The following is a 26,034-nucleotide window of genomic DNA, read 5'->3' on the forward strand; positions in this document are numbered from 1 at the left end:
GTCTCAGATGTTACTTCTGTTATTATTTAAGATGGCCTGGAGGGATATCAATGGAGGCAGAGGCTACCCCCCTTCTTGATCTTGTGGGAATCATGGACAAAGGACAATAAAAGACCAGAAATAAAATGCCAGCTCCATTAGCAACAGAAAAGTAACTTTCCTTGAGAGCCATGTTGTCCCTGTCCTGTGTGAAGCCAACTGCCCCTTTCTTAGGCAGAGAACATTTAATTTATCAAGAAGTCCCTGTACTGTTAACATCTGGAAAAGCTTTTAGGTGCTGTATAGGTAAAACATGATCATTGTAGCCCAAATGAAAAGAGTTCTACCTTTGTTGGAGGTAAAACTTTCAATGAGTTAAGTCTCAGACCATTAGTTCACTATTGATAAAGTTTCCACTGTTGCAGCAAAATTTTGTATCTTTAAACCCACGAAACACATTCAGAGGTAGCTGTGTTGGCCATGCAGCAAAGTACAACAAAATCCACAAAAACTTCAGGAGGATTTAGGCTGACGCATTCCCTGGCTACTGTGTATGCTTATTCATCATTGAGCGGTTAGAGGGAGAGTTGCCCCTTTACTTGTCTCATTCTTTGGGATTTTCTTTTTAGGGGAAAAGTAACCTTCAGCAATCCTCTGAACATTTCACTGCCTCCTGGTTGCCCACCCCTACTGATCCTATTTTTCTTTCAGTTTTAATAGCATGCAGATCAGAGTTTGCTTTCATAGGGTTGATACAATTACAGTGGACCCTTGTTATACGCTGGGGTTTGGTTCCAAGATCCCACGTGTATAACAAAATCCGTGTATGCTCAGGTCCCATTAAATATAATGACACAGCAAAATGGTGTCCCTAATAAAAAATGGAAAATGAAGGTAAATTTATACTTTTTTGGAACATTTTCAAACCGTGTATGCTTGAATCCGTGTATAAAAAATCCATGTATAAGAAGGGCCGACTAAGTAAAATTATCTTTGTTGGGTACCCACTGCCATACACATACACACACACACACACACACACACACATATATATAAACATATATGCAAAACATATTTTTGCTTTTGAGTATCTGTCCATATGTCCCTTTATTACTAATTAATAAAATGACTCTTATGGTTCTCATTATTTGGGATAACTATTTTGCAGCTCTTCAATCACAACTTACTGATTAATTTATAACTGACCTGTAAGCAATCAGTAAACTTACTAGTGTTGAGATAAATGTCATTGCTCTTCTTAAGCATTTAGCTTTATTTTTAGCATTCAAAATTTTAAAGAATTTAAATTTCCACGTTTTTATAATTCTAGAAAGCTTTATTTTTAGAATTCTATAAATAAAACTAAATGACATTATTAAAACAAAATATACTTACTAGAAAATACTTTAAATCTGGGGCTGTCCACATAGGCCCAAAGGTTCATGTTTCCCTAGCCTTACGTTGTCCTATTTGGACAATGCAAGCCATTAGCCTTGGACCAGGATCTGGTGGACCGGAAGCAGATGAAGGGGATCCAGTCTGATCCCAGGCAAAAGGGGCCTTAGCACAGGCCAAAATGACCCACCACTTGCTGCAGAGGTTCTTCAAAACTCTGTGACGAACCCCAGCAGATCAGGTGAACCTGCATGTCCCTTACCTCCCTCCACTGTTGCAGCTGAGAAGACTCGCTAGGCTTTTCTAGGTCCTCCAACAGAATTTTATGGTCAACTTATGACAGATGTTGACCACAGAGTTGGAAGACAATTCTGTGGTCAACATCTGCCATAAATTGACCGCAAAATACCTAGAGAAATACCTAGAGAAGTGTTCTTTCAGCTTAAAAATGGGGGGTTTCTTTTTTTTCTGCGTTCATGGGGGTCCTGAATCCCTAGCCCCAGCAAAAGCTGAGGGCCCACTGTTATTTGAAAGAGAAGACATAATAAAAGTAAAGGTGTTATATGATTGCCTTGCCATTGGAGGTCTGTTTAGAATCATTTTAGATTAAAGTTCATGGCAGGTTGCTCTTCCTTATTCTACCAGCTGGATCTGTTTTTTTGGTAACGTGATGAGACTCTGTACAATATGAAATATATAACATTTCTACATGTTTAAATAACTAAGGTTGTGCTGTGGTTCCAAATATTCAAACACTAATGTTGTAAATGCTTTCTTTACTTATATAAAAAAGCAACTAGAAAAAGTTTAATTGGTTTTAATTGTCCCTTTAATTTAATTCTGCTTTAATATTTAATCTTGTTTTCTGTTTTAATTGTAGTTTTTATCCATTATTACTGTGTATAAATTTTATTGGGAGCTACCTTGCATCCTATTTTTGAAAGGACCTGGGAACAATAATCCAGTAAATAAATGAAATAGAGAGAGAATTTGAACTTAAAATATTTTGAATGAAGTGGGTACCTGTTCATCTATATGCAGGGAATGTGTCACTTCCTTTTAACCAGAAATAGTTTATTTTATCTGTAACTGAAAGACATGTTGTGTTTCTTTTTCTTCATGTGTCTTTCAATAACCTTGCATTACAGTACAGAAATAAGCAAATTTCTGTCTACTTTTTTAGACTATGATTGCAGAACCTCTCCTCCAAGCTGCTCAAAAAGAGATTTTAATACTATAATTTTTTACAGGACAAATTTGAACCTAGGCCATGATACCACCATGGATCTTCCACCTGAAACTCTGCCCACAATTCTGACAATCACTTTGAAAACCCATCCAATTATATTGCTTCCAGGCAGTTTCCTAGGTAACAACCATACAGTTTGAGTAACGGGGACTATACACATCAGAAGAAACAAAAACAAATGGCAGTATTCCCAGTTTTCCAATACATTTTAATTGTAAATGCTTACTGGATGTTGTTTTTAAAATCATGTATTTAATTTATTATTAAGTATAGCATAGGTGTTTATGACATTGCCAATCCATGTGATGCAAACCAGGGCTTTTAGATCATTTGTCTACTCTGACTGTATGGTTCAAATCGCTGTTCTTTTCCCATTGTACAGCATAGCATGCATTATGCAATGCCATCATAACATGTGTATGCAGAATGTAAACATACCAGGCTCCTATCGGAATCGCTAAACCATTCTTGATGTCCTTTAGTTTGCAAATCTTTGAGGACCACCAGTATGCAAACTAATGCTGAACTCATACTGCAGTAGAGGGAATGAAAAATTGAAAATTGTCCCTGAAAAACTGACAGGAGCAGGTCTTTCTCTGTCGGAGAGAGATGGGAGCCATCCAGCAAGCTGAGGGAAGCCAGGCATAGTGTAGTGATAGAAGGATTTACAGGAACTGCTGCTTCAAAGGATCTTCTGTGGCCAAGTTAGGAAGATAGGCTAGAGCGGAAAGCTGGAAAGAAGGTTGGTACATTGGTAAATACAGAATGAAAGAGAACCCTGAGATTGTGTTGGACCCAAAAGGACTGTTAGAAAGATGAGAGATTATAAGCTTTTCTTGAATACTCTGATATTCAGTACTCTATCTCAAGATGAGATCCAAAGGAGAGATTCCCAGCAGTTCTAGTGCCTCTAGCTTGTGTGCTGATTTTCTTAGTATGGACGTACTTCAATTACTCTCTTCTTAAATATTGGGAAGGACATCAGGGAACTATAGATGTTCCTTTCATTGTCGCATGTCACAGGGTGGCCATGTTGCTTCATAATGAGCAGTCACCTTACTGACAATATGTTATTCATAAGATGGAAGGTGGATCCATTGGTATAGAATATGAAACTAATGCCAGGTGATATCTGCAATATAGGTCTTCTCTAAAGTTGAAAGACTTTTCCTCATAGAGTCACACAAAACTTCCAGACTTTTCATAAGAACCCATTTACTAATATGTTTTGGAATTATCAATCACACAAATCCAGAATAAGCATTAAAACAAAGGCATTAATTTGTACCTCAGAACAACAGGCTCTGTCTTGATATACTGCATTTTTATATTCACAACTAGGACAAAAGAGGAAGTTTTGAGGAATGAAATATTTTGCAGATGGTGTCAACGAGTTTCTACTATTGCTGCAGTGCTGCTAAGTTGCCTCATATCCAAGATGACATGCCACGTGAAATATTTTTTAAAACTTTTTTTTACTTTGTTTTTCTGTATATAAAGAAATTGAGCATTTAGAGCACATGAATAGCTTAGCATTACAAATCTGAATAGATAACTCAGATGGCCTCTCTCTCTTTCCATCTATATTTTTCTTTTGAATCTTGATCCACAGGTTTCCTGCCTTACAAGAAAAGCTGTATGAAATTATTTGTCTTAAAGTGCAGGGCCTCAGAGAGTGTGCCTTTTTACTGTAATTCATTAGAAAGTACTGAATTTAGTAGTATACTGTATATGTTCATGTATAAGTCTAAAAATTTAGGTTAAAAATTGACCCAAAAAACCTGAGTCGACTATCCATGGGTCAGTGTAAGCACTGTACTCATATGTGTGAGTGTATATATACATATATGTATATCTAACTATTCCCTGGTGAACTAAAAATGTTTAATCTGCCCTGGAAGCATTGACCCTCTTCTACATTCTCATCCATCCAGACTTTGCTATAAGCACCAATAGTTGTGCCTGTGGCTTTTTTGGTATTATTTTCCTTTGCTTTGTCCTTTACATCTTTCATTGCCCCTAAGTTTTACCCTCGACTTATCCATGGGTCATATTAAAATCCATAATTTTGGCCCCAAAACCTGCCCTCGACTTATACATGAGGTCAACTTATAGTTGAGTATATATGGTAATTTAAATGTTTTATAACTTCACTACAATTGCAACATGCAGTATAAGAAAAGCATACATAGAAGTGGGCTTTTCTCAGCCATTTCAGTACTTATTATAGTTGCCTCAAAGGGCAAATTAAACTATTTAACCAGCTTATTGGCAGTTGGGATGGGCAAATCAGTGTTTCCATTTTATTTCATTTCTGCTTCATTGTATTTTTGCATAACATCATAGTTTGGGGATGGGGGAATCCCCCTCAGTACACATTTAAATACAGATTTAAAGTGCTGTTTCATCTCCAAATAATATTTAAATCCATTTTGGTGTTTAGACTGCAGAGAAATATTTTGCAATACATAAAAGATGTGTGAAATCCAATTAAAAACTGAGTTCAGAACCACACATTCATTCGAGAGTTTCAGAACTTGTTATTTCATGTTTGTGCAAAGATCAATTTCCACAAACCATCCCTAAATTGGCTCTTGGACTTACAATGGCAAAAAGTCAAGGAATCTCAGATTAGATAAATGGTGCATAAACAAGTCACTAGGATCAAGAACTTCATCTCTCTTGTAGACAGACTGATTTTTGTCACAGGTTCCTGGCTAACAGGCAGTGCCTAGGATAAGTTGTGTTTCACTAAGCCACTTAACTTTCATGCTCACAAAGTGCAAAGATCAACAGGATTTTTCCCCTCACCAGTGAATGATTTCCATCACAGACAAACAAACTACAATTTAGGTGACTAGAAAGGGGGGGGAGGGGGGGAGAAAACCTTTATTAAAAATGCAGCCCACTTGGATAAATAAGAGGTATATTTGTTTGTATGTTATTTGGCTGGGATGGTAGGTGGTTGTGCCGCCCAATATATCCCATGTCATAAATAATACAAAGAGATTCTGTTATCACATGACCCAAAAACGGCCAGTTGGATTCCGATAACACAAGTCTGAAAGCCACATGCAGCTAGATTGGTCTCATAGTCTTTTATGTGTGTGTCAGGACTTATACTGTATGTCTGTCTGTATATTTATATGTCATTCATATTTACTGAATTCATTTCTGTGGCTAAATTCACAAGTACAGAGACTGTGTTTCCAGAGGCAAAATAATGCTCTAAGAGCTAGGTATCAGAATAGCAAAAATATTTAGTCAAACTCGTTTTCTGAGAGGTTTTTTTTTTCATCTTTTCCCCCCTCCTATTTTCTCCAGTTGTAAAAATTACAGTGATTACACATCATAAAGCCTATCTGTAATAAAACGCATCAGCTGGCCAAGGTTTTCATCGCTCACTCAATAATCCATTAATACAGCAATGCTGCCCAGGCATCTTTATAATACCAACTCGGAGGTAATTTTAATCAGCTAGACCAGCTGGTATTTAACAGCAGCTGCTGGAGACGCCACAAATATACTCAATAGCTGACATCTTTATTTGCAGTTTTTCAAGGGGAGAAGAGATCCCCCTATGGTTACTTAGATTAAGGTTTTCTGGAAATGTATTGGGTGTATGAAGGTTACCTGACTAAGTACAGGAAGAGTTAATGTGAATAAAAAAATCGGAGGCGGGGGAGTTTTTCGATGCATGTTTTTTACAAGAGCATTTTTAAAGCATATCCTGGCTTTGTTGAAAGTACAAACATTCTTGCTGCATTTACAGTGACAACAGATTTGAACAGAAGCTTTACATTGAAGCTTTTCTGGTTCACAGTATTCACGTGTAATGATATATAGTGTTCTTGCTAGAGAAAGAATGTTCAGTATATGTTGCCTTTCTGAGTAACATATACCTCTTTTTTCAGTCTTACAATTTGTCTTGATTGCGTTCAGCGGTTGCCTATATGTATATACAAAATCTTGTGTTTTTTTTACTGTATCTTCCATTTCAGCCCAGATATAAATTTCTTTTATAAACTCTGGTTATAAACATTGAATACTATTTCACTTTGGGATCTGTGTGTACTTGTGTAGGTGCAGGATAGAGTGGGGGAGAGAAACAAGGCAGAGGCAACATGAAGTTAACAGTCACAAACACATAAATAAAAATTTAATTATACTTGAGGGACCCTGCCTTACAAAGCTCACAAACCCATAATGGAGCTTGCTGGTAATAAAGGTCTGATCTGTTTGCTAAATTCCACAGTGCCTAACCTAACGTCTACCTCTTTATTCAAAACCTGAGTTCAGTGCCAATTGGGGAGGGGGAAAAGATTGACTAAGTGTGGTGGAAAGTACTTTCTCAGTATTGCATCCACTGGTAGCATTTTTTTTTAAAACAAAAAGTGTATGGGAAGCAGGACATACAAGCAGATTTCTTGGAAGTATTTATGGTCGTAAGCTAAACGTGTTAGTACACGTTTAATGGGATTTTTTAAAATTTGAATACATTTATTATTTACATCTGTGCAGGTTTCTGATAATGTGTATTCTATAAAGAGGTTTTAGAGGTGTTCCAAGCATAATTTAAATAGACTTAACAACTTTGAATTCTGTAAGAAAACCACTGCTGGGGTAAAAATAAAATTGTTCAATGTTCTTCCTAATAACTTAAAACCATACAAGTATCCCTGATTTTCATGTAGTGATGTAGATAGTTTCTAAGCTGACTCTTTGTAATAAATAGTATAAACACAGAAAGGTTATCAGTAAGGTGTAGAATCTGGTAAGTGTGTGTAGGTGATAACAACTGCAGGTTATTCCCCACTCTGGCATGATATACTTAATATTAAATCCAGTAGGAGAATGGTCTAGCAATATTGCAGTTTTACTAAAAATAAATAATTTGCAAGCGATAGGCTGCTTAAGTTTGTATAGAGTGTTTGACAACATACAGTTTGATATATTGCGAGGCACAGCGGTAGGTTGGACTTGAGTGGTATTAGCTCTCAGTGTTTTGATTAATGGTAATTGTTGTGATGAAAAGCATGTTTTATGTACAACTCATAGTTCTGGAAAACAGAAGTCAACTTACAAGATCTGTAATTACTGTTCTGAGTTAGCATATAAAAAGAGCATGGAGAACATACAGGCAAAACACAGTAGGATATTTCATATGTGTATTTATTTCGTATTGTTTTACTTTTATATGCTATTCTTAATGTGAGAAAACAACTCTTGTTTTGCTGTCGTTTGAAGCATCAAGAAGAGCATGTGCATTACAAGGTGTAGCTTTGTTCCATAGAAGGGTGACATTTTACCTTGAATCAACAAGAAAAAAAATAAGCCAGAATAATTACAAAGAGTGGGGGTGCCACCATTTTAAGAATGGGAATTTTAAACCACATATCCTTGTCTCTTTGATAGATCATACATATATTTAAAACATTTCTAATCTTAATTTAAGCTTCCATCTAAATTTGTTAAGTAAATATTTGTTGTTTCATTATTGAAGGAGACACTGTTGATAGCCTTAGTTGTAAGATTATTACACCTTGGAATGTTCCCATCCTTACTACATGTGGACAATGAGTCTGGAATTGCATACATCCTATTTATCAATGAAGCTAAATCACCCTTAATGTGAGTAGAATTAATTAAAGTGGCTTTATTCCTGAAAAACCATTGATTTTTAGTTTATGTAGACTGAGACAAATAATAATGATAATGTAGCTACATTTTCCTGGATTTTCTAATGATTACTTTGGAGTATTTAAAAAGAGTGTCCGAATTCCTTTTGTATTTTAGATGTATAAAGTAACCATAGAAAATGATGGTTTAACTATTTATAAGCCTTTCTTTAAATCAGTAACTCAATGTAGACTTAAACATCTTTACTCAGAAAAAGTACATTGAAACTTGTTCACAAATAAAGAATGCATAGAATTCCCTAGTTAGTCTCACACATGTCTTGAATTCATCCTGTCTTCACGATTTTAATTTTCCTTATAATAACTTGTACAATTAAAAATGAAATTAGTGGTCTCCTTTATGCATACTGCCATATACATTACCTGAATTGCCCTGAAAGTTTTTTTTAAGTTACTGAAAGATTTCAACTAGATTTCAGATCGTGAAATCAGTATTTGTAGTTTCCAATGAGACATCTAACAAGTGGGAGGGGGATCCATTTTGGTAACAACAGGATTTGTTTCATTATTAGAGCATGCCTAAGAATATTAGTGCACAATTCATTCTCTCGTATGTATTTGGCTGGGAGATAAAATCTGCAAGGCATGAAATTGTAGTGTTACAAAATAATTATTTCAAAGAGTAAATGGTCTCATTTCAGCTTGGAACACTGTGTTAGTTGTCAGGTGGTTTATCTCTTAGGAAACTACAAATTAATAAATACATCTTTAATATACACCTAAATCTATGGTCTAAAAATGTTGCAACCCACCCTCATCCCCCATTTCATTGCAGTTAGCAACCGTGTGTCATTGTGGCATTTTTTATTGAAAGGAACTTTATTTAAGTAGCATAAACTTGTTGGATGGGCTTCAATTAAATGATGATTTGTTAATGCAAATGTGTAGCGAATGACTGGTAGTACATCTGTCTCTTCATCCATAGGCCATTACTGTGGAGCATTAGCACATGATTGTAAAAAAAACTGGAAATCATTATATGCAGGTAGTACATATTCAATCAATTCTGACCTTATGTCTCCGATGAAATAAAAAAAATCTTAACTAATGTAAATTATATTTAATTTGTAGGTGGGGTGGGGGAGAAGGAAAATCTTGAAATATCTGTGATTCAAGCTGTTATATGATGTGAGGTGACTGCAATTTGGATATGGCTGTCATTGGTGTCTCCAATGGGAACAATTAATCCTTGGTTACTCCTCCTACATGCTCTTCCAATCCAAATAGAAAGGTTTGGTTTATGTACGTAAGCAAAACATATTATTTCTTTTAGCATGCAAAATTTTTTAACCTGAGTGAGAATACAGCATTAGGGCAGGATAATTGTGACCAGCATTAATTAAACAGGCAGTGACAATTAATACCAAAAAAAAAAAAATCATACAATTAGCCTCAGTTCCATAAGTATCTAATGAGCCATTTGTCAGTCTTTTGGTGAAATAAACTACTCTGTCTTAATTCTCCACTCTTGCAGCAAATAAATAGGAATTATGAAACACCCGGGCACCAATAAAATATAATTTATTTCATAGGGCATGACAGAACTCTTTACATCTCTAAAATGAACATGTTATTTACAAACGACTTGTGATACTAATATATAAAAAAGGATTTCAGTGCTAACTGCTTTCGTTAGGCGGTAGATATTTTTTCCTGATTTGTTTAATCATTTAAATGTGTAATTACTCCTAAAGGCATGCGAGCTAAAATGACTATTCCTGACGTGATTAACTCATAAAGTCACAATGAACCTCACAAGAGAACCTGGGAAATGCCAGGGATCAGCACTCCGCAGCTGAAGGCATTAAGAAATTTCTGGAAAGGACAAAGTAATTATTTTCATTATGGAGCATTTCTCATCTTGCTATATCTTTCTGTCCTCTTTAGCCTTGTCAACACAAAACTCATAAGCCAAACAAGAAGGAAAGGAAATCTTTCAAAAGGTAGCTGCAAAGAAGAAATGCCAGCACTGAGGATTTTACAAGGCCATGGTCTGTGTACTGTCCCAGAATTACAGGGTTTGTACCCAGGTCTAAGAGCTCACAAATCCAAAACGGGAATGCAAGTCCTGAGCTGCCCTAAAAGAAACCAGGCCCTTAGAAGGAAAAAAATCTTATCAAGGTTTAGCTAGTAAACAATGTTCCAATCTTTCAAATGTTCATTATATTAATGTAGGATAAGGTAGAGAACTAAGCGTTATGTTTTTCCCAAACAGTTTTTTGTAAACGGAAAACTGCTTCCTGTCTGCTCTGAACTATAACTTGCAAGGGTATTACATAGCTTGAAGAAGCCCTTGAAAAATGTCCTCTGATATATTCTCGCTATACCATACATCTAAGTTCTTTGACCTTCCACTCGAAACACCTTCTCCCTCTGTACTGTGTTCCAAGGTCCTTTTGAAATTATACACACATACAACAGTGTAGTGGCTCCCTCTGCCAGACCAGTTCTCCCTGATCCAGCTCTAGCCATATTGGTGGTCCTTGGAATCAACAGTTATTATCAAGAGGCCCAAGCAGCCAATTCATATACAATAAAAGCAGCCATCCCAGGGACTGGATTTTCAGCCTAGGAAGAATATCCCCATTTCATACACTGTTCCTGATTGTGGAGTCCTAGTCCTAATGTAAGAGCCAGAAAACATGTTTTGGCTTTATTTCAGGAATGGTCCCTTCTTGGCAACTTCTACAGTTAGCAAATATCTAGTGTCTAGAAAGTCTTAGAACAGATACTAATTCCTAGAAGAAAATAGATAATGAATATCATCTTCCAGCAACTGAAAGAGCTACTGAATCATATAAAAGCATATCAAGTATATCTGATTTCCAGAGTGGTCAACAACATGCCAATAGGAAGCCAACATGCAGGATATAAGCACCATTGTACATTCCCATTTCTGGCCCTCAGAGGTTGGTTCTGAAGGGTACTACTCCAGTACTAGAGTAGTGAGTACATTGGCCATCACCACCTAAATGAGCCAAGGTAATAAATTGTCAGTGAGCTGTTAACTCTGGTATGAGATGCATTGTAGTTTGTGGTCTCATATATATTCTTTCCTTTCTGCATCTCTTCTGGAGTTCAGATTCCATTTCTCTGGCCTGTTTTAACCATTGTTAAGATTCAAAGCAGCAATTACATTAGTTTTGTTTAAAACTGACAATGGTTCCTTCTAGGAAAGGATGGATCTGTGAATTTCACTCTTTCACTTCTTTATTTTTCCATCTTGTAAAATATTTTTATTTGATTTCTGTATCAGTTTGTAATTTAAAAAAAAAAAGTCTACCAAAAATATGTATTAATTTTTGTACACATTTAAGGGCCATGTACAAATAAAATAATCTAAACAATTTCAAGCAATTCCAGAGTGGGAGTAGTTTGAAACAGGATAAAAGCATATTAAATAAGTCAAAGATTAAAACAGTTTGAAAGGCTACAAAAATTAGTTGTAGAGTTGGCAGATTTCCATACCTCTCTGTGGTTGTACTCTAACAATTGGCCATGTGTAATTATTCCACTTCTCGTGTTGTTCTGTAGAATTGTACTCTACAGCACACAAAACAGTTTGCCCAAAATATTTTCTTCTCCTTAATTTTGATTCTAACTGTAATATGGCATTTTAAATAGAGTGTTCCAGTATTCTGAACACTCAAAGGAATAACAGTGGTTAACTAAATATTAGTCAAAGCAAATATAAGTTGTAAATGGGACAACAAAAACTATAAAGAGACAAGATGAAAAAGAGAGTCAGAGAAAATGGAGATGGATAGTTTGGAGTTTGCAGAACTCAGACTGGTGTATCATGAATTTGACTGATTATTTGGTACACGGCTTAGAAGTTGACACAGGAAGATGACTTTGCACATGGTGGCAAGAAGTAGAGCTTCTTGTTATTTTTTTCTAACAAGGAGCCCTGGTGGTGCAGTGGTTAAATGTTGGCACTGTAGCCTCTCAGAGCCACAAGGTTGTGAGTTCGATCCTGCAGGGCTCCAGAATCGATTCAGCCTTGCATCCTTCCATAGGTTGTTGGGGGCAGTTAGCCCACACATTGCAAACTGCTTAGGGAGGGGAGTCAAAGGCTTTCATGGCCGGCATCCATAGTTTTTTGTGGGGTTTTTGGGCTATGTGGCCATGTTCTAAAAGAGTTTCTTCCTGACGTTTCGCCAACATCTGTGGCTGGCCTCTTCAGAAAATGCTTGCCTGGAAAGGAGTTGGGTATGTATTTACTGTGTGATCCTGGGAAGGCAGGAGTGATTTGCATGTGTATTGTTCTGTTGCAAATGGAAGGCCTCAGGGTAGGAGAGTCTGCAAAAGAAGATTAGTGTCTGCTTCATTAGTGCTCACTGTCTGCTGGGAAACCCCTGACCCTGGGAGATTTCTCATTTACATTTGTTGAGTCTTCATCTTGCTATTTTCAGGACTGTTAGCCAAACCTTGTTTACTTTAAGGGTTTCCAATTTCCTGTTGAAATTGTCCAGGTGTTTGTGGATTTCAGTGGCTTCCCTGTGCATCCTGACAAGATAGTTGTTGGCATGGTCCAGAATTTCAGTTCTTAAACAGCATTTCCTGCCCAGTATGGTTTATAACATGTTCTGCTACTGCTGATTTTTCTGGCTGACCCAGTCTGCAGTGTTCCTTGATTCTTGTTTGCACACTGTGTTTGGTGGTCCCTATGTAGACTTGTCCGCAGCTGTGAGAGGGTCTCTCTGGTCCTTGGCTGAGCGAAGCATTTGCTGGATTTTCTTCATCAGTTTCTAAACCATTTGAAGGTTGTGTCAAAGGAGTCACAGACAGAATAGGGAAACTGGTGAGGAAAGACATGCAAATCACTCCTACCTTCCCAGGGTCACACAGTATATATATACTCAACTCCTTTCCAGGCAAGCATTCTCTGAAGATGCCAGCCACAGATGCTGGCAAAACACCAGGAAGAAACTCTTCTAGAACATGGCCACATAGCCCGAAAACCTCACAAAAAACTATGCTTAGGGAGTGCTTAATTGCACTCATAAATAGTATGGAAATGCACTTGCTATAGGTATTGGTATCTAACAAGTACACAGCACACAGTTTGAGTATTTACTTGTTTCTCTATATAATCCATATAGAGCAAATGCAGGGAAGGTCTTTTTGCACTGACCTGGGAGATATCCTAAACTACGCTTCTTTATTAGGTTGATGTGGAGTACAGGACCTCAAAATAGAAACCTAGTCACCAAGCTGATACTACCAGCCTGAGTTTTAATTCATAAATCTCCTCTTTGACGGTTTTAAGTGCCCAAGTGAAAATATTTAAACATAGGCCTATGTCAAATTATGTCAGTGCTCTAGTGCAAAAATGGTGCTGGAAGTTGCATTTTCAGAATTAATGGAAGGGTAATATAAAGTACCAGTTTTTAATTGTGCAAAAATAGTTACATAAATAGTTGGGGGACTGGATGGGTGACCAGTTGCACAAGCTCCTGCACAAAGTGCTTTGCACAACTGTTTGGGTAAAGGTACAACTATAGTTGCATGGATTTTTACTCCACCAGCTTTAAAACTGGATTTAGGATTTAGAATACAAATGTGTCTGGGCTTCAGAAAATTTGATTGCAATAGCTGCCTTCTCTGCTTTTCACAGACAAATTATGAAAATGCCTTTCTTACAGTCTATCCTGGAAAAAAATCCTCTTTCTTCATTTACATTTTCATTTAGCTATTTGGTCTTTCCCTTCTATTCCTATGGGAAGTTGCTTTTAAATAACTCTTAAATGTTCATTTGAGGAACAGACCAACTCAGCTGGAACTTTCAGGTGCTACATGGTGGGCTGGGCAATTCCCTGTCTCCTGTCCTTGCCTGAATTAAGTCATAAGGGGCCAAGCAGTCAAAGCTGGAACTCATCCCTGTCTCACTATACTTTTCTCCATAGGTAATGTGCTTGAAATCCTTCAGAGAGTCTTTAGTTGTCTTTTTACATTAGTGCCTTGGGACCTATTCAGTAATCCAAATTAAACTGATTGTCTGGTTGTTCCAGCTTTACCAGGGGACTACCCTTGTTCTATAATATTCCAGTGAATTATTAACTGTCACCATCTACTAAGTTACCAGGGCGTCAGACTTCTTAATATGGGGAGGGGGGGAGGGAGGCAGGAGAAATTCTAAGTGGGGTACAGACTCAGCAGTTTCCAACCAACTTCTTATCTGGCTAATATATATCTCTGAAAGACCAAACTTAGAGGGTATACAAAGATCCTGGATCAACCCAGTTCAAAACACACCACATTATTTTAATCTTTTTAATCATATTAGAATTTGTTAATAAGAACATATGGAACATAATAATGTAGTCAGTTGCTGATCAAGTGAAATATCAATTCTGTGTCCCTGTATGTACACTATTCATGTGAGTGCATCCTGAGCACATGTGCACTGAAATACACCCACACACTTATACACATGAAAAAAGAGAAAAACCAGTATATGACACACTTGACTTGCACAGAAAAGAAGAAGGAATTCATTTGACAAATTGTATTGGTCCAACCTGATGATGGCAGGGGCCCACAGTCCCAGGGCTTGTAGGTATACATTTCGTGTGCACTATAATGCATGCCACATAGTTGTATGAAATCATAATGAAACATTTCATAATGTCTAAATAATGGAAGGTACATATTGTTTGAATTACTAACCATTCAAAACATTCAGTACAAGTCACTTGACACTAATTTTCCTGGTCAAATCCTTTTTTGAAAGAAGTCTGCCTTGACAAGCAATTTAGTAAGTACCTTTGTAGAAAGAGCCAGATTTGATGGGTCGTCGCATAAGCTACTTGACATTTGTCCCCAGTCAGACCGGATGCCACATGAAAAATTTACTCTGGCAAAGGGCTCCCAGGAATAAACAGTTCTCTAGTGTTGCTCACAAGGGAATCAGCAAGGTGAGCAGAACTTCAACTTGTCACGGATGCACTGTTCTGACAAACATAAGTAGATGCTAATGGCTAAATCGTGACAGAATAAAGTCCCACAACCATATGGCTAATTGCCACAACAATATCTTCAGTGTTATTAATCAAGTTTTCATAGTGTGCCATGATAATTGGAATAATTAGAAGCAGCATCGGCATTGCTTGCCTCTGTATCTCTCCCTCCACAACATGCTGCAGAGCTGGAAGAACCACAATTTCTATACTACATTATTTAGTGGACGTTTTCCAGCAAATACAGCCATTAATTAAAGAATTATCTGTTTTCATCCAAGCCTATTATTACCAGCAGATTTCTGTAGTGTAGAAATACATAGGTACCTAAATGAAATCACACTTTTCTGACCAGAGATGTGATACCCAACTATGCTGCAAGAATCTCTTCCTGTCATAATTAACTTAAAAATTTAGAAATACTTGTTGCATAAACTATGTTTGATGTAAATTTATCTAGTCTATGTTAACGAGTTAAAATATTTCACCATAATTCTTTGCAATGTTACAAATGTAATAGAAAGAACTGTATATGTCCCAAATTGTGTAGTAGATTAGCAAACTAATACCATGTATGACGTTAAGTCTTTTAAAGACATACCCCAACTGTTTTCAAGTTCTTTAATTACTTGCTAACAGAATTTTAAAGTCTTCTGCAGACTCTATGTTTTGAGTTCAGAAATGTAGTTCATTTTTTAAAATGTTTTGTAATAAATGATTTCAAGAACTTCCAGTTATACTCTACCTCTGAACCCAGGAAGTAAATAAGGCTGCAATATAATACTTTTTGCTTAGCTGTATTTCTAATCACCATCTTCATACACTTCAAATTGGGCTAGTTGTTTACTGGCCTCCCTTTTAATGCTATGCTAGCAATGAGAAACCACCCAGTATATCCTGGGTACATACATAAACAGTTCGTCAACTGGTCAGTATAACTGGAAGATTGATGATAATGACTCTCTTCATGAATGTATGAAGGCATTTAGCCAAACTAATGGATTGAAATGGACTGCTGTCTATGGCCTTTGAAGGGCAGCTTAATTTAATTTTAGAGCTTACCATAGTCATCAGATGAAATATTGTGATGACATAAATCTTGCCTGTTTTTGCTTTTTGAAAAGCTAGTGTTGTCTCAATTGAAAATTTGCAGAATAATATATTTTGAAATCTGTGCTTCTTTTGAAAGTGCCCTGAATTGCCGAAGTCATAACTTTGTTTTGGTTGAAGATCACCAGGTGTTCTTTTATAGAGGTATATTTTACAGCTGGAGCTATGCTTTAATAAAAAAAAGTTGAACTGGGCTGAAAATAATTCTCAAAAAAATTATTGAAACTATTGAAAGTTTCCAGAAATTATTATAATTATTTAAGGCCCATTGCAGATGGGTGTAAAGTATGTCCCCAGGACGTACTAGGCTTAGGAAAGGGCGTCCATTCCGGACGCCCTAACCCTAGTACGTCCTGGGGACGTACAAAATGGCGGCACCCTATACACATGGGTGCCGCCATGGGGACGTCACCACCACACCGTCTCCAAATGGCGCCGCGCGAGGGTGCCTGGGGCACTCTTTTCCCGACGCCGGAAGGCGCTCCATTTCGGAGCTCCTTCCAGGATTTGCGTGGCTGGCGCAGCCATCGGGTGTCCTTGGGGGCATGAAGCCCCAAGGACACCCCTTTCCAGGCCGCAGGGAAGCGGCCTTTTGCCGCTTCCCCGCGGCCGGGAGAGCGGCAGATCGGGGCCTCAGAGGCTGCCGCTGTGGCAGCTGAGGCCCCGATCTGGCGGGGAAAGGGCTGGATACAGGCCGCCCCTTTGGGTGGTCTGTAACGCACCTAAGGTCCAAAATGCACTGCAGAAATAATCAAGATTGATACTGTTTTAACTGCCCTTCTCAATGCTAGGAACTGTAGTTTTGTGAGATATTTAGCCTTCTCTGTCAGAGAGCTCTGGTGCCACAATAAACAACAATTCCCGGGATTCCCTAGCACCGAGCCAAACTGGATTATTTCTGCAGTGTGTTTGGGACCTAAGTCAGCACTACTGAGCAATCACACTAAAAAAGTAGAAATGGTTCATTGAAACCCACCCAAATAATAATATAATAATAATAATAATAATAATAATAATAATAAATAAATAAATAAAAAAGGAAGAAAAGTCAAAAAGGCTCCCATATAAGTGCATGAACAGCTTCCACACAGAGCAGCAGTAGTAGGGGGTGGGATTTCAAGCTTAAACACCCTGACTTTCTGAAAAGATATAGCTGCCCAAGGGCTTCCTGCTGAGTAAACATATCACCTGCTTTCTGTATGCACACACACCTACATGTGCACACACACACATACTGGAAGTCTTTAACTATTTCGATTTCCTCATTGTTTAAATTGAATTTATGTTGATCCTCCATGGTCATCATTTTTGTTTACTTTATGTTCAGCAGTAAACTGGCTTTTGCACTTTCTTCCCTTACCTTCCTTAGTAATTGTTCCAAATCTATAATGTTTTCCACTCGTAGTACTGTGTTATATGTATATCTTTTATACTTGATGTATCTTCCTCCTACCTTCAGTCCTTCCCCTTCTGAATCTAGACCTGCACTTCATATGATATTTTCTGCATACAAGGTGAACAGGTAGCATGACAGGATGCATCCTTGCCTTACCCCTTTGCCAATTGGGAACTATTCTTTTTCTCCATATTTTGTTTTCCTGAGTACAGATTTCTCATCAGGACTATCAAATATAGTGGCACTCCCATGTGTTTAAGAGCATTCTGTAGCCTTTCAGTAAAAAACTTTGTTATAGTCTATAAAGCACACACTCGTTTTCTTTTGGAACTGGTGTTTGTTGGGCAACCATGAAATAACTAGACCACACACACATATATATGAGAAAATAATGGGCCGTTTATTTGACCTATTCAAATACTAATAAACTTGACTTTTGGGGAGACTACAAGGAGGAAGCGCATGCTGGTGCAGGTCCAGCTGGAGAACCAGGTATCACGATATGATCAAAACCCCTCCAACCTACCATTCGGCAAAACATCAGGCCCCAAGGTAAATCTAAGATACTGGATTGAACCCTTTATCCTGCCTATTGGAAGGTAAACATAGGGCATTCTCTCCCAGAATCCTGAGTTTGTAAGAGAGAGCAACCCCCCCCCCATTCCCATCAAGGTGAATGACTAAAACATCTGGAGGAGGCCCACACAGCAAACAGCAAGGGGAGCAGTCCATTCCAACAAAGGCCCCTGCTCCCCAACCATTCAACAATGGCAATTTCATTCAAACCAAGGTGAGGTCTGAAATGACTCTGTTGGGCTTATCTCACTGCCCAATAGACCATACTATAGCCGCAGATCAAGACTCGCCATCACGCCAAACAGTTCCTGGAAGTGGATAGAAAATCAGAATAAAGGTTAAAAACTTTGCATCAAAACTTACATACGTACGTCTTATAAACAGAAGACTTCCAGCGTCCAATATATTGGATGACCTGCAGGCCAAAGCCCATGGCTGCTGTTGTGGAAGCTGCTTCAATCCTAAAAGAATGGATGCCAGATTTAACCACCCAGAAACCCAGGTTGGTCAGTGCTTTAGAGGTAATAGACCAGAATTGAAATTTAGTAAGGTGGGAGACATTTTTGTGACACAAGAGAAACCCAGAGGAAGTGCCTTGTAAGCATGCATAAGACTGTAAAGCCAATAAAGGGCACAATTCCTTCTGAGCACAGGACCCCAATGAGATCAAAGTGCCCTTCCGTCTCTTATCCATTTGGATCCCCTCAAAATAATCTCTGCTCGCTGTGTGGAAAGCACCAAATCACCAAAGGCCAAAGCTTTGCCTAACAGATCATACTTCGAAAAAGCAACCAATTCACTTACTCGAAAAGCCCCCCAAAATGCAGTTAGTGTGGTAGCATGAAAAAGAGCCACTTCAAATGGTGATGCACAAAACACAGACCTTTGTTTCCTTCATCCCCCAGCCAGAGATATTGGCTTCCTAGAGCCTGACCTCAAACCCAAGCCCTTGTCCAACCTTCAAACACCCTTATCACCCTAAAGTCAGACATGCTATCAAGCAAACCTTGGGCCTTTACCGCAAAGGCTAAGCAGACAATTTAGCTCAAACAGTCTGCCTTCTTAGCAGGCCCACACCTTTCTTGGGAGCCATAACACCCACTCATAAGTCAGAGAGACTCCACAGCTAGAAAGCAAACTACAAATCCCAAGCCCACAAGTCAGAGAGACCCCACAGCCAAAAGGAAAACTACAAATCCCAAACTCATCAGTCAGAGAGACACATTCCCCCCAGTAAAAGAAACAACACTGAGAAAAAAAATAAAATGGCATCATCTGAGAAGCCTGGCCAACAAAATGGCACCCCCCTATGGAATACAACAAAATGCCCCCCCAAGAGGCAGTACAACAAAATGGCTAGGCCAGCCACCCATCATGAAGACCATTAAAGGCATACCTTCCCTTAAAGTGGCTGAGCCGCTTAGGTCATGTCCAAATTATTGATTCTATTTCAACAGACATCACCAAGGAAGACAGGAGCTGAAACATCTGCTACTTTTTGGTGGCAGCACTTCTGCTGCTCCCTTACCAGGAGACTATATAAGGATGTTTGTGGCAGCTCCTTCAACTCCTCAGCTCCATACACAATCCAGTGCCTTGAACTTCCAAGGATTCAGCCACCAGAAGCTGGCAATGTGTCTCCCATGAGCCCGTCCAAACTCTCTTTACTGGGGGCGTATTCCAGCTAGCCCTGCCAGCACAAATACCATGTTCAGCTGCTGTCTCTACACAACTAAAGTGATAGACAGACAGACATGATGCCATCATCAACTGGAAGTCCATCTGCTGATTCTTGTAGACAGGTTTTAAATTATTTTATTAAATCTACTTCAGTTTTTTAGTATCCTTCATTGATCCCGGTTGTAAATGAAAATAGCACTGTTCAATTGCTTTTTTAAAAAATGATTAAAATGATTAAACTTCTGTTTTGTCCTACACATAGACCCCTCTCCTAAGGCAAGGTTAAGGGATAGTAGGTGGTGGCAATAGCATAGAGATATTGTGGTAGAGAGTAGCCTAGTAGTGGGGATAAGGGTGGTCTGTGACATTTTGTTGGCAGTAACAGGACCCTGTAAGAGTGGTCTGTCACACTTCAGATGTAAGCAACTCTTAAAATATTTTACTTTAAATGTTAAAATGCAGCACGAATTAAAACAAGCAATATGACACAGACATACCCAAGGTATGCATTTTATCTAATGGTTTATATCTCCCCCCCCCCTTATACACTGCATTAGACAAAATAACACTTGGTGGAATGTATATGTAGCAACTGATCAGGTGTAATGATTAGGAGTATTTCCCATCATCACAGTGGAGACCCTGTTATCTTACAATGACTTTTTTTCTCAAAAATTAGTGATTCTAGCCATTTAGTGTTGTAGTTGTTTAGTATTATATAGTTGTTATATAATCCTATAATTTTATGCAGTTCCTTGCTCAGGTATGATGGCCTCCTCCCTTTAATTTCAGCCATTCAATTAACATTCTCTCATGCCTTATTATTCCATACCTATTCTGTGCCTTGCATATCTGCTAGAATCCTTCCTCATTTACAAGACAATGTTAAGAAGTGTTTCTTATCCAGTTTGATCAGGTGACATGAAGATGTAGTCACTTGGCACTTCCTTGGATGTTAACTTGCTTAGCAATCAAGTTAACAAGGTTTCATCTCACTTAGTTTAATATTTATGTGCAACTTTTGGAAAGTTTTGACCATAGTACAGTGCGCCCACGCCATACGCGGGCGCGCCATACGCGGCCTTGAGCATACGTGCTCAAGCCGCGGGGCACGCGCAAGGCGGAAGGGGCAGTGTGTCCCATTCAATTGAATGGGCACGCGCGCCTGTTGCGCCCCGCGCACGCCCGCACCGCCGCACACGAGCCCCATTGTTTCCAATGGGGCTCGAGCATAGGCGGAATTCGCCTTACGTGGAGGGATCCGGAACGGATCCCCTGCGTAAGGCGAGGACGGACTGTATTATCAGTTTAGTAACACCCTAAATGTTATTTGTCTTCAAAGCTAGGGGGAGTGCACTGCACCTTCAGTCTCTTGAAAGACTGCAGGGGCTTCCAAAAAGCATCTATCATTCACAGTTATAATGGATTATGCAACTATATCCTATATATTTTTCCTCAACAGAAGTTTTATTCTAGTTAGTAAAAAGATTTTTTTTTTGCGGGGGGGGGGGGGCAATAAGAAAACATTGGCAGGACTGCTACGTGAATGTGATGTCTGGACCTCCTGTCACTTTCCTTGCATGAGGCAGTGCAATTGCAAAGTAAAGGTTTACCTGCTAACACCGTCTATGATTTACCCAAATACATAGTATTAAGATTATTTGGCAGTATAACACACACACACACACACAAGTTAACTTCCACAAGGTAAATCTTCTCAGACATGATAGTGTGTGTCAGTTCAGCAAGTTCTGGAAATTGTTTACCCACATTAGTACTGCATTTAAAGAACCCCAAATACCAATGCATTTATTCATAAAGTCTTCATTATGCTGAAGATTCTGATTGTGTGAGACCAAAAAAAAAATTAGGGCCATGCCCCAAAATACAATTTGGAGACTAAAATGCCTTTATTCAGAGAAATACCATAGATCCCTCGAGCCCTGTATTCTTTTTCTCTGACTGGCACTCGCTCTCCAAGGTTCTATTTATAAGTTGTTGCTGGTAATCATTAATAAAAATGCTTTTGTTTTAAAGTTTCATTTTTGCTTTTTAAAAGTGCCACTCTTTGTAGTTAGAAGTTTCCAGATCATTAGGTTCTCTCTGTTGTAGGTCATTATTAAACCACTGTCTGTGGATGGTAATTATGAATTGTTTGGAATTATGGTTTAATTACATAGATCATATGTAGAAAACATGGGATTACACATTTCATCAAAGAGCTTGCAGCAACTCTTTATTGTTTACCATTGCCTTTTTAAAAACCTTCTGTATTTTTGGTTGACTGCAATTGCTATTTCGGTGTAGCAAAACAGGAATTATTTTGTTACTGCATGTGATAAAAGGGTACACCATTGTGAGCAAGGATAAGGATAGTCTGCAGGTGTAGCAGATGTGAAATTGGAATTAACAGGACAGAGCTATAATTAAACTATAGACAACCATCTGAAAAGAAAGGAGCTTCTCTTGTCCAATGGTATCATTAAGTTTACCTTAGATTATCTCTAAATATTTGAAAGAGCAATAAGTGTGTGTTAATTAGTAAGCAAACACTCCAACTTAGAACTTAATTCCTTATAGCATCTCTTTTTATGAAGATATTGCTTGCTGAAGTCAAGCCATATGGGAACATAGTTCAGAGACAATGGGTCTCTTAGTTTGTGGATGCTACAAGGAAAATGTTACTAAAAATGAACAGATACCTATTTACAATTGTGTAAAGTGCTTATACCCATTGAGTCAGAGAGGTTCAGACTATTAATGGCAGCATTATAGTTACTAAAGCAGTCCAGGTCTTCAGCTGTCTACATCTGTGAAAACAGAACATCTCTAGGGATTAGGAGTCAATATTCCCAAGAGAAAATCTAAAAGCACAATAAGGAAGGGAAAAAAGGACAGACTGATTGTCTGACTTTGATTTGAGCAGAACAAGCTTACATCTACAAATGATTAGCACTGCATAATAAAATGGTAAAGAAGAAAAAGAGATTTCTGATTTTAAAAAAGACTAATAACAAATCCTATTAAACCATGCACTTTTTCTCTTTAAAGTGTATTAGTTTTATCCTTCCTTCCAAGCTGCATTAGGTAGTTAGGAATACAATCAGCTGAAATGCTTGCAGTGCTGCTGAGTTCTGAGATAGGTGGGTTTAACAAAAGGAGTAACTGCTACTTCAAGTGATAGGCTTCCTGCAGAGTCTAAGTAATGTTTGTGACACCAAAAGGTAATAGTTTCCTGTGGGCAAGTCACTGAGCAGTAGTTTTGTACCATAGGATAAAACAGAATGTTTAAATTGTGTAAAATTAGCTTTGCGTCATGTTTCTCCCACATCTTCTGTGGTAATATTTCTGCCAGTTCTATAAGTAGATATTCATAAATACATGTTATTGTATTGTTTGAGGCAATATTGATAAATAGTTTCTTAAATTTCTTAACCCTATAGTAGCAAAACTCATTCTTCAAAGTTAGGTCCATATTGTACTGGTATGGTTTAGCCAGACATAGGTTGCACTGTTGCTGCTGAGATCATCTGTAAAATTTGGGGGAGCCAGGAGATGGGATGACCCTACAAGTCCCATTTTTACAGCAGTTGCATCAATGGAAATATACTGGTTTTAGAGCAGCTATTGTCACATGTTTTGTCAATTAAATGACTGGAGCTGCTTCTGCCATCATGCTCTCTTTCACATTCCTCCTTAACCCCACTTCCTTGTCTTATTCCTGTTCCTCAATTTAATTTAATTTAATTTAATTTTTATTTTAACTTTCTTGCACAATTCCAGTTCTACTAATGGAACTTAATTTTTTTAAAGGAAAGAAAAGCAATAGGAAAAAAAAATAAACACACTCAGCCTGCTTAGGAATGTGGGGGGACGAGACACTGACACCATATGACTGCTAGTATGACAACTGTTCTGCAGCGATGTTTCATACCTAAGAATTAATGCAGTTGAGAGGACATTGATGGGTTTCTCCTGTTATTGAAAAGGGACACCCTAACCGCACTTTGGAGACACAGCAGCTATGTATCACAGGCGTCATTGTGGAATAAGTATCACCAAAGGTGCTTTTCTCCGATTGTGATAGCAATTTAAAAGCTGCATGTAGTAATCTCCTTAATAAGCAGGTGGAAAGAAAAGCTTCAAAGCTTTGAAGACCTTAACACTAATCTTTGTCTAAGTAAAGACACAAGCAGACACCCTAGTTTGGATCCACTTCATAAAACTTGGAGTAATCTCATTGGAACTCATGGGCAATAAAATAGTAATGACTAATTCAAGTCCCCTTGATTTTAATGGTTGTAGTCTACTAACAAACTGTGCATACACACATTTCTAAGTACAAATTTTATAGTAATTTACTTACTTATAGTAAGTTTCTCTGTAGGTCATCAGATTCTGGGCAGCATTATGCAACTTTTGACATGTTCTGTTGATTTTATTTATTTTAGGCGATGGGTTAGACTTCTGTTTGGACGGGAATTTCCACTCCAGGACCTTCTAGTCGTATGGGATGCTTTATTTGCTGACAGCATCACTCTTGACTTAGTTGACTACGTTTTCTTAGCCATGTTGCTGTATATAAGAGATGCCTGTGAGTATCAATTGCATTATCTTTAAGAAGTGCATATAGCATTTTTAAAATTCCTTTACATTGCTAATTGAAAATTAATTTTAATTATAGATGGTATAAAATTGTTTACAATATATAAGAAAGCAATAATATTACTACTTAAAATAATTTCTAATGGTTTTACTCTTAATATGCTTCTTTTGAGACCTAGAACTGTAAGCTGCATTGCTTAAAATAATATGGCCAAAGTAGACATAGAGCTCCTCCTTCTGTCAGATGTGGTGTATTGATTAAAACTATGTGTTCACTACTTAAATATTATTTGTATTTTAGAAATTAGAGGGCGACATAAGAAAGGCAACATTTTAAAAAATTAGGGTCGCCATTGGTTGAAAATTATTTGAAGGCATGCAACAATAAACATAATGTGAGTGTTCAAATTAATCTAAATGCTTGCTTTGTTGTTGTGTGGCTTCAATTCATTTCCAATTTATGACAACCCTAAGGCGAACCTATCATTGGGTTTTCTTGGGAAGATTTGTCCAGCAGATTTGCCATTGCTTTCCCATGAGGCTAAGAAGGTGTGATGTGCCCAAGGTAACCCAGTGGGTTTCATAGCCAAGCTGGGAATCGATCCTTGGGGGTCATTCGGATGTCTTTTCTTCACCAGAACAATGTGAATAACCTCACTCATGCATTCCAGGTTTGTTACACTATGGAAACGCATTTCTCCACATTTCTGTGAGTTCAGTTGCTCACATGTGCGAGCACCCACTGGTACCCCTCAGCCGGGCAGAGGCTCTTCCTCCCACCATTCAAGGGGGGCCAGTGTTCCTTTTTTTCTCCCCAATTTTCATCTCTCTTTTCCTCTTTTCTCCCCAATGGCAGCTGTTATGCTGGGAAAGAGGTGGTATTTTCTTGACCATGAGGCTGTTGACAATGTGAATATATTCAAAACATGTTCAAGGCATGCATAGTTTTATCTCAAGTCTATTTGGGTCTATTTGCATTGGTTATTCACACTGCCAACAATACAAATCTTTTTTAAAAAAAATCCTCAGAAAATAGCCAGATATTGATTATCCCAGGGTTAGTGGGAATTTTGGCATTCCCTCACCTCCAAAAAACTGAAGGGATGCATTAAGAATGTATGTGAACAACAGAGATTCAACCCAAATTCATTCTGGATTATTTTCTCAATAATCCCCTGGTCTCCAGAGTCATAGTCCAGTGCTCAAACCACTATGCCACTCTGGCTCTAGGGGGCTGTAAATTGTAGATCCAACACACATGTCCATGGGAGTATATCAAACACATGTTTTTATATAGATGCCATGATATATTATGTGAAGAATCAGCCTAAGTAAAAATCTTTGGCCTGTTACAGACTGCCCAAAATAAAGCTGCTTCGAGCC

The 26,034-nt window shown here is 38.1% G+C and overlaps 1 protein-coding gene across 7 annotated transcripts in view; it reads left to right on the forward strand.

Annotated features, from left to right (window-relative positions):
* Window positions 1-26,034, forward strand: part of TBC1D5 (TBC1 domain family member 5) — a 329,050-nt gene that overhangs the window by 239,656 nt on the left and 63,360 nt on the right. For all 7 annotated transcript variants that reach the window (XM_089532982.1, XM_089532977.1, XM_089532978.1 and 4 more), the window contains one exon: window positions 24,498-24,640. In XM_089532982.1, coding sequence (XP_089389108.1) covers window positions 24,498-24,640 — 143 coding nt within the window. The remainder of the gene's footprint in view (window positions 1-24,497; window positions 24,641-26,034) is intronic.

The sequence above is a fragment of the Sceloporus occidentalis genome, unplaced genomic scaffold (genome assembly GCF_023333645.1).
Source record: "Sceloporus occidentalis isolate IW3139 unplaced genomic scaffold, rSceOcc1.0.p SCAF_7, whole genome shotgun sequence".
Taxonomy (NCBI): Eukaryota; Metazoa; Chordata; class Lepidosauria; order Squamata; family Phrynosomatidae; genus Sceloporus; species Sceloporus occidentalis.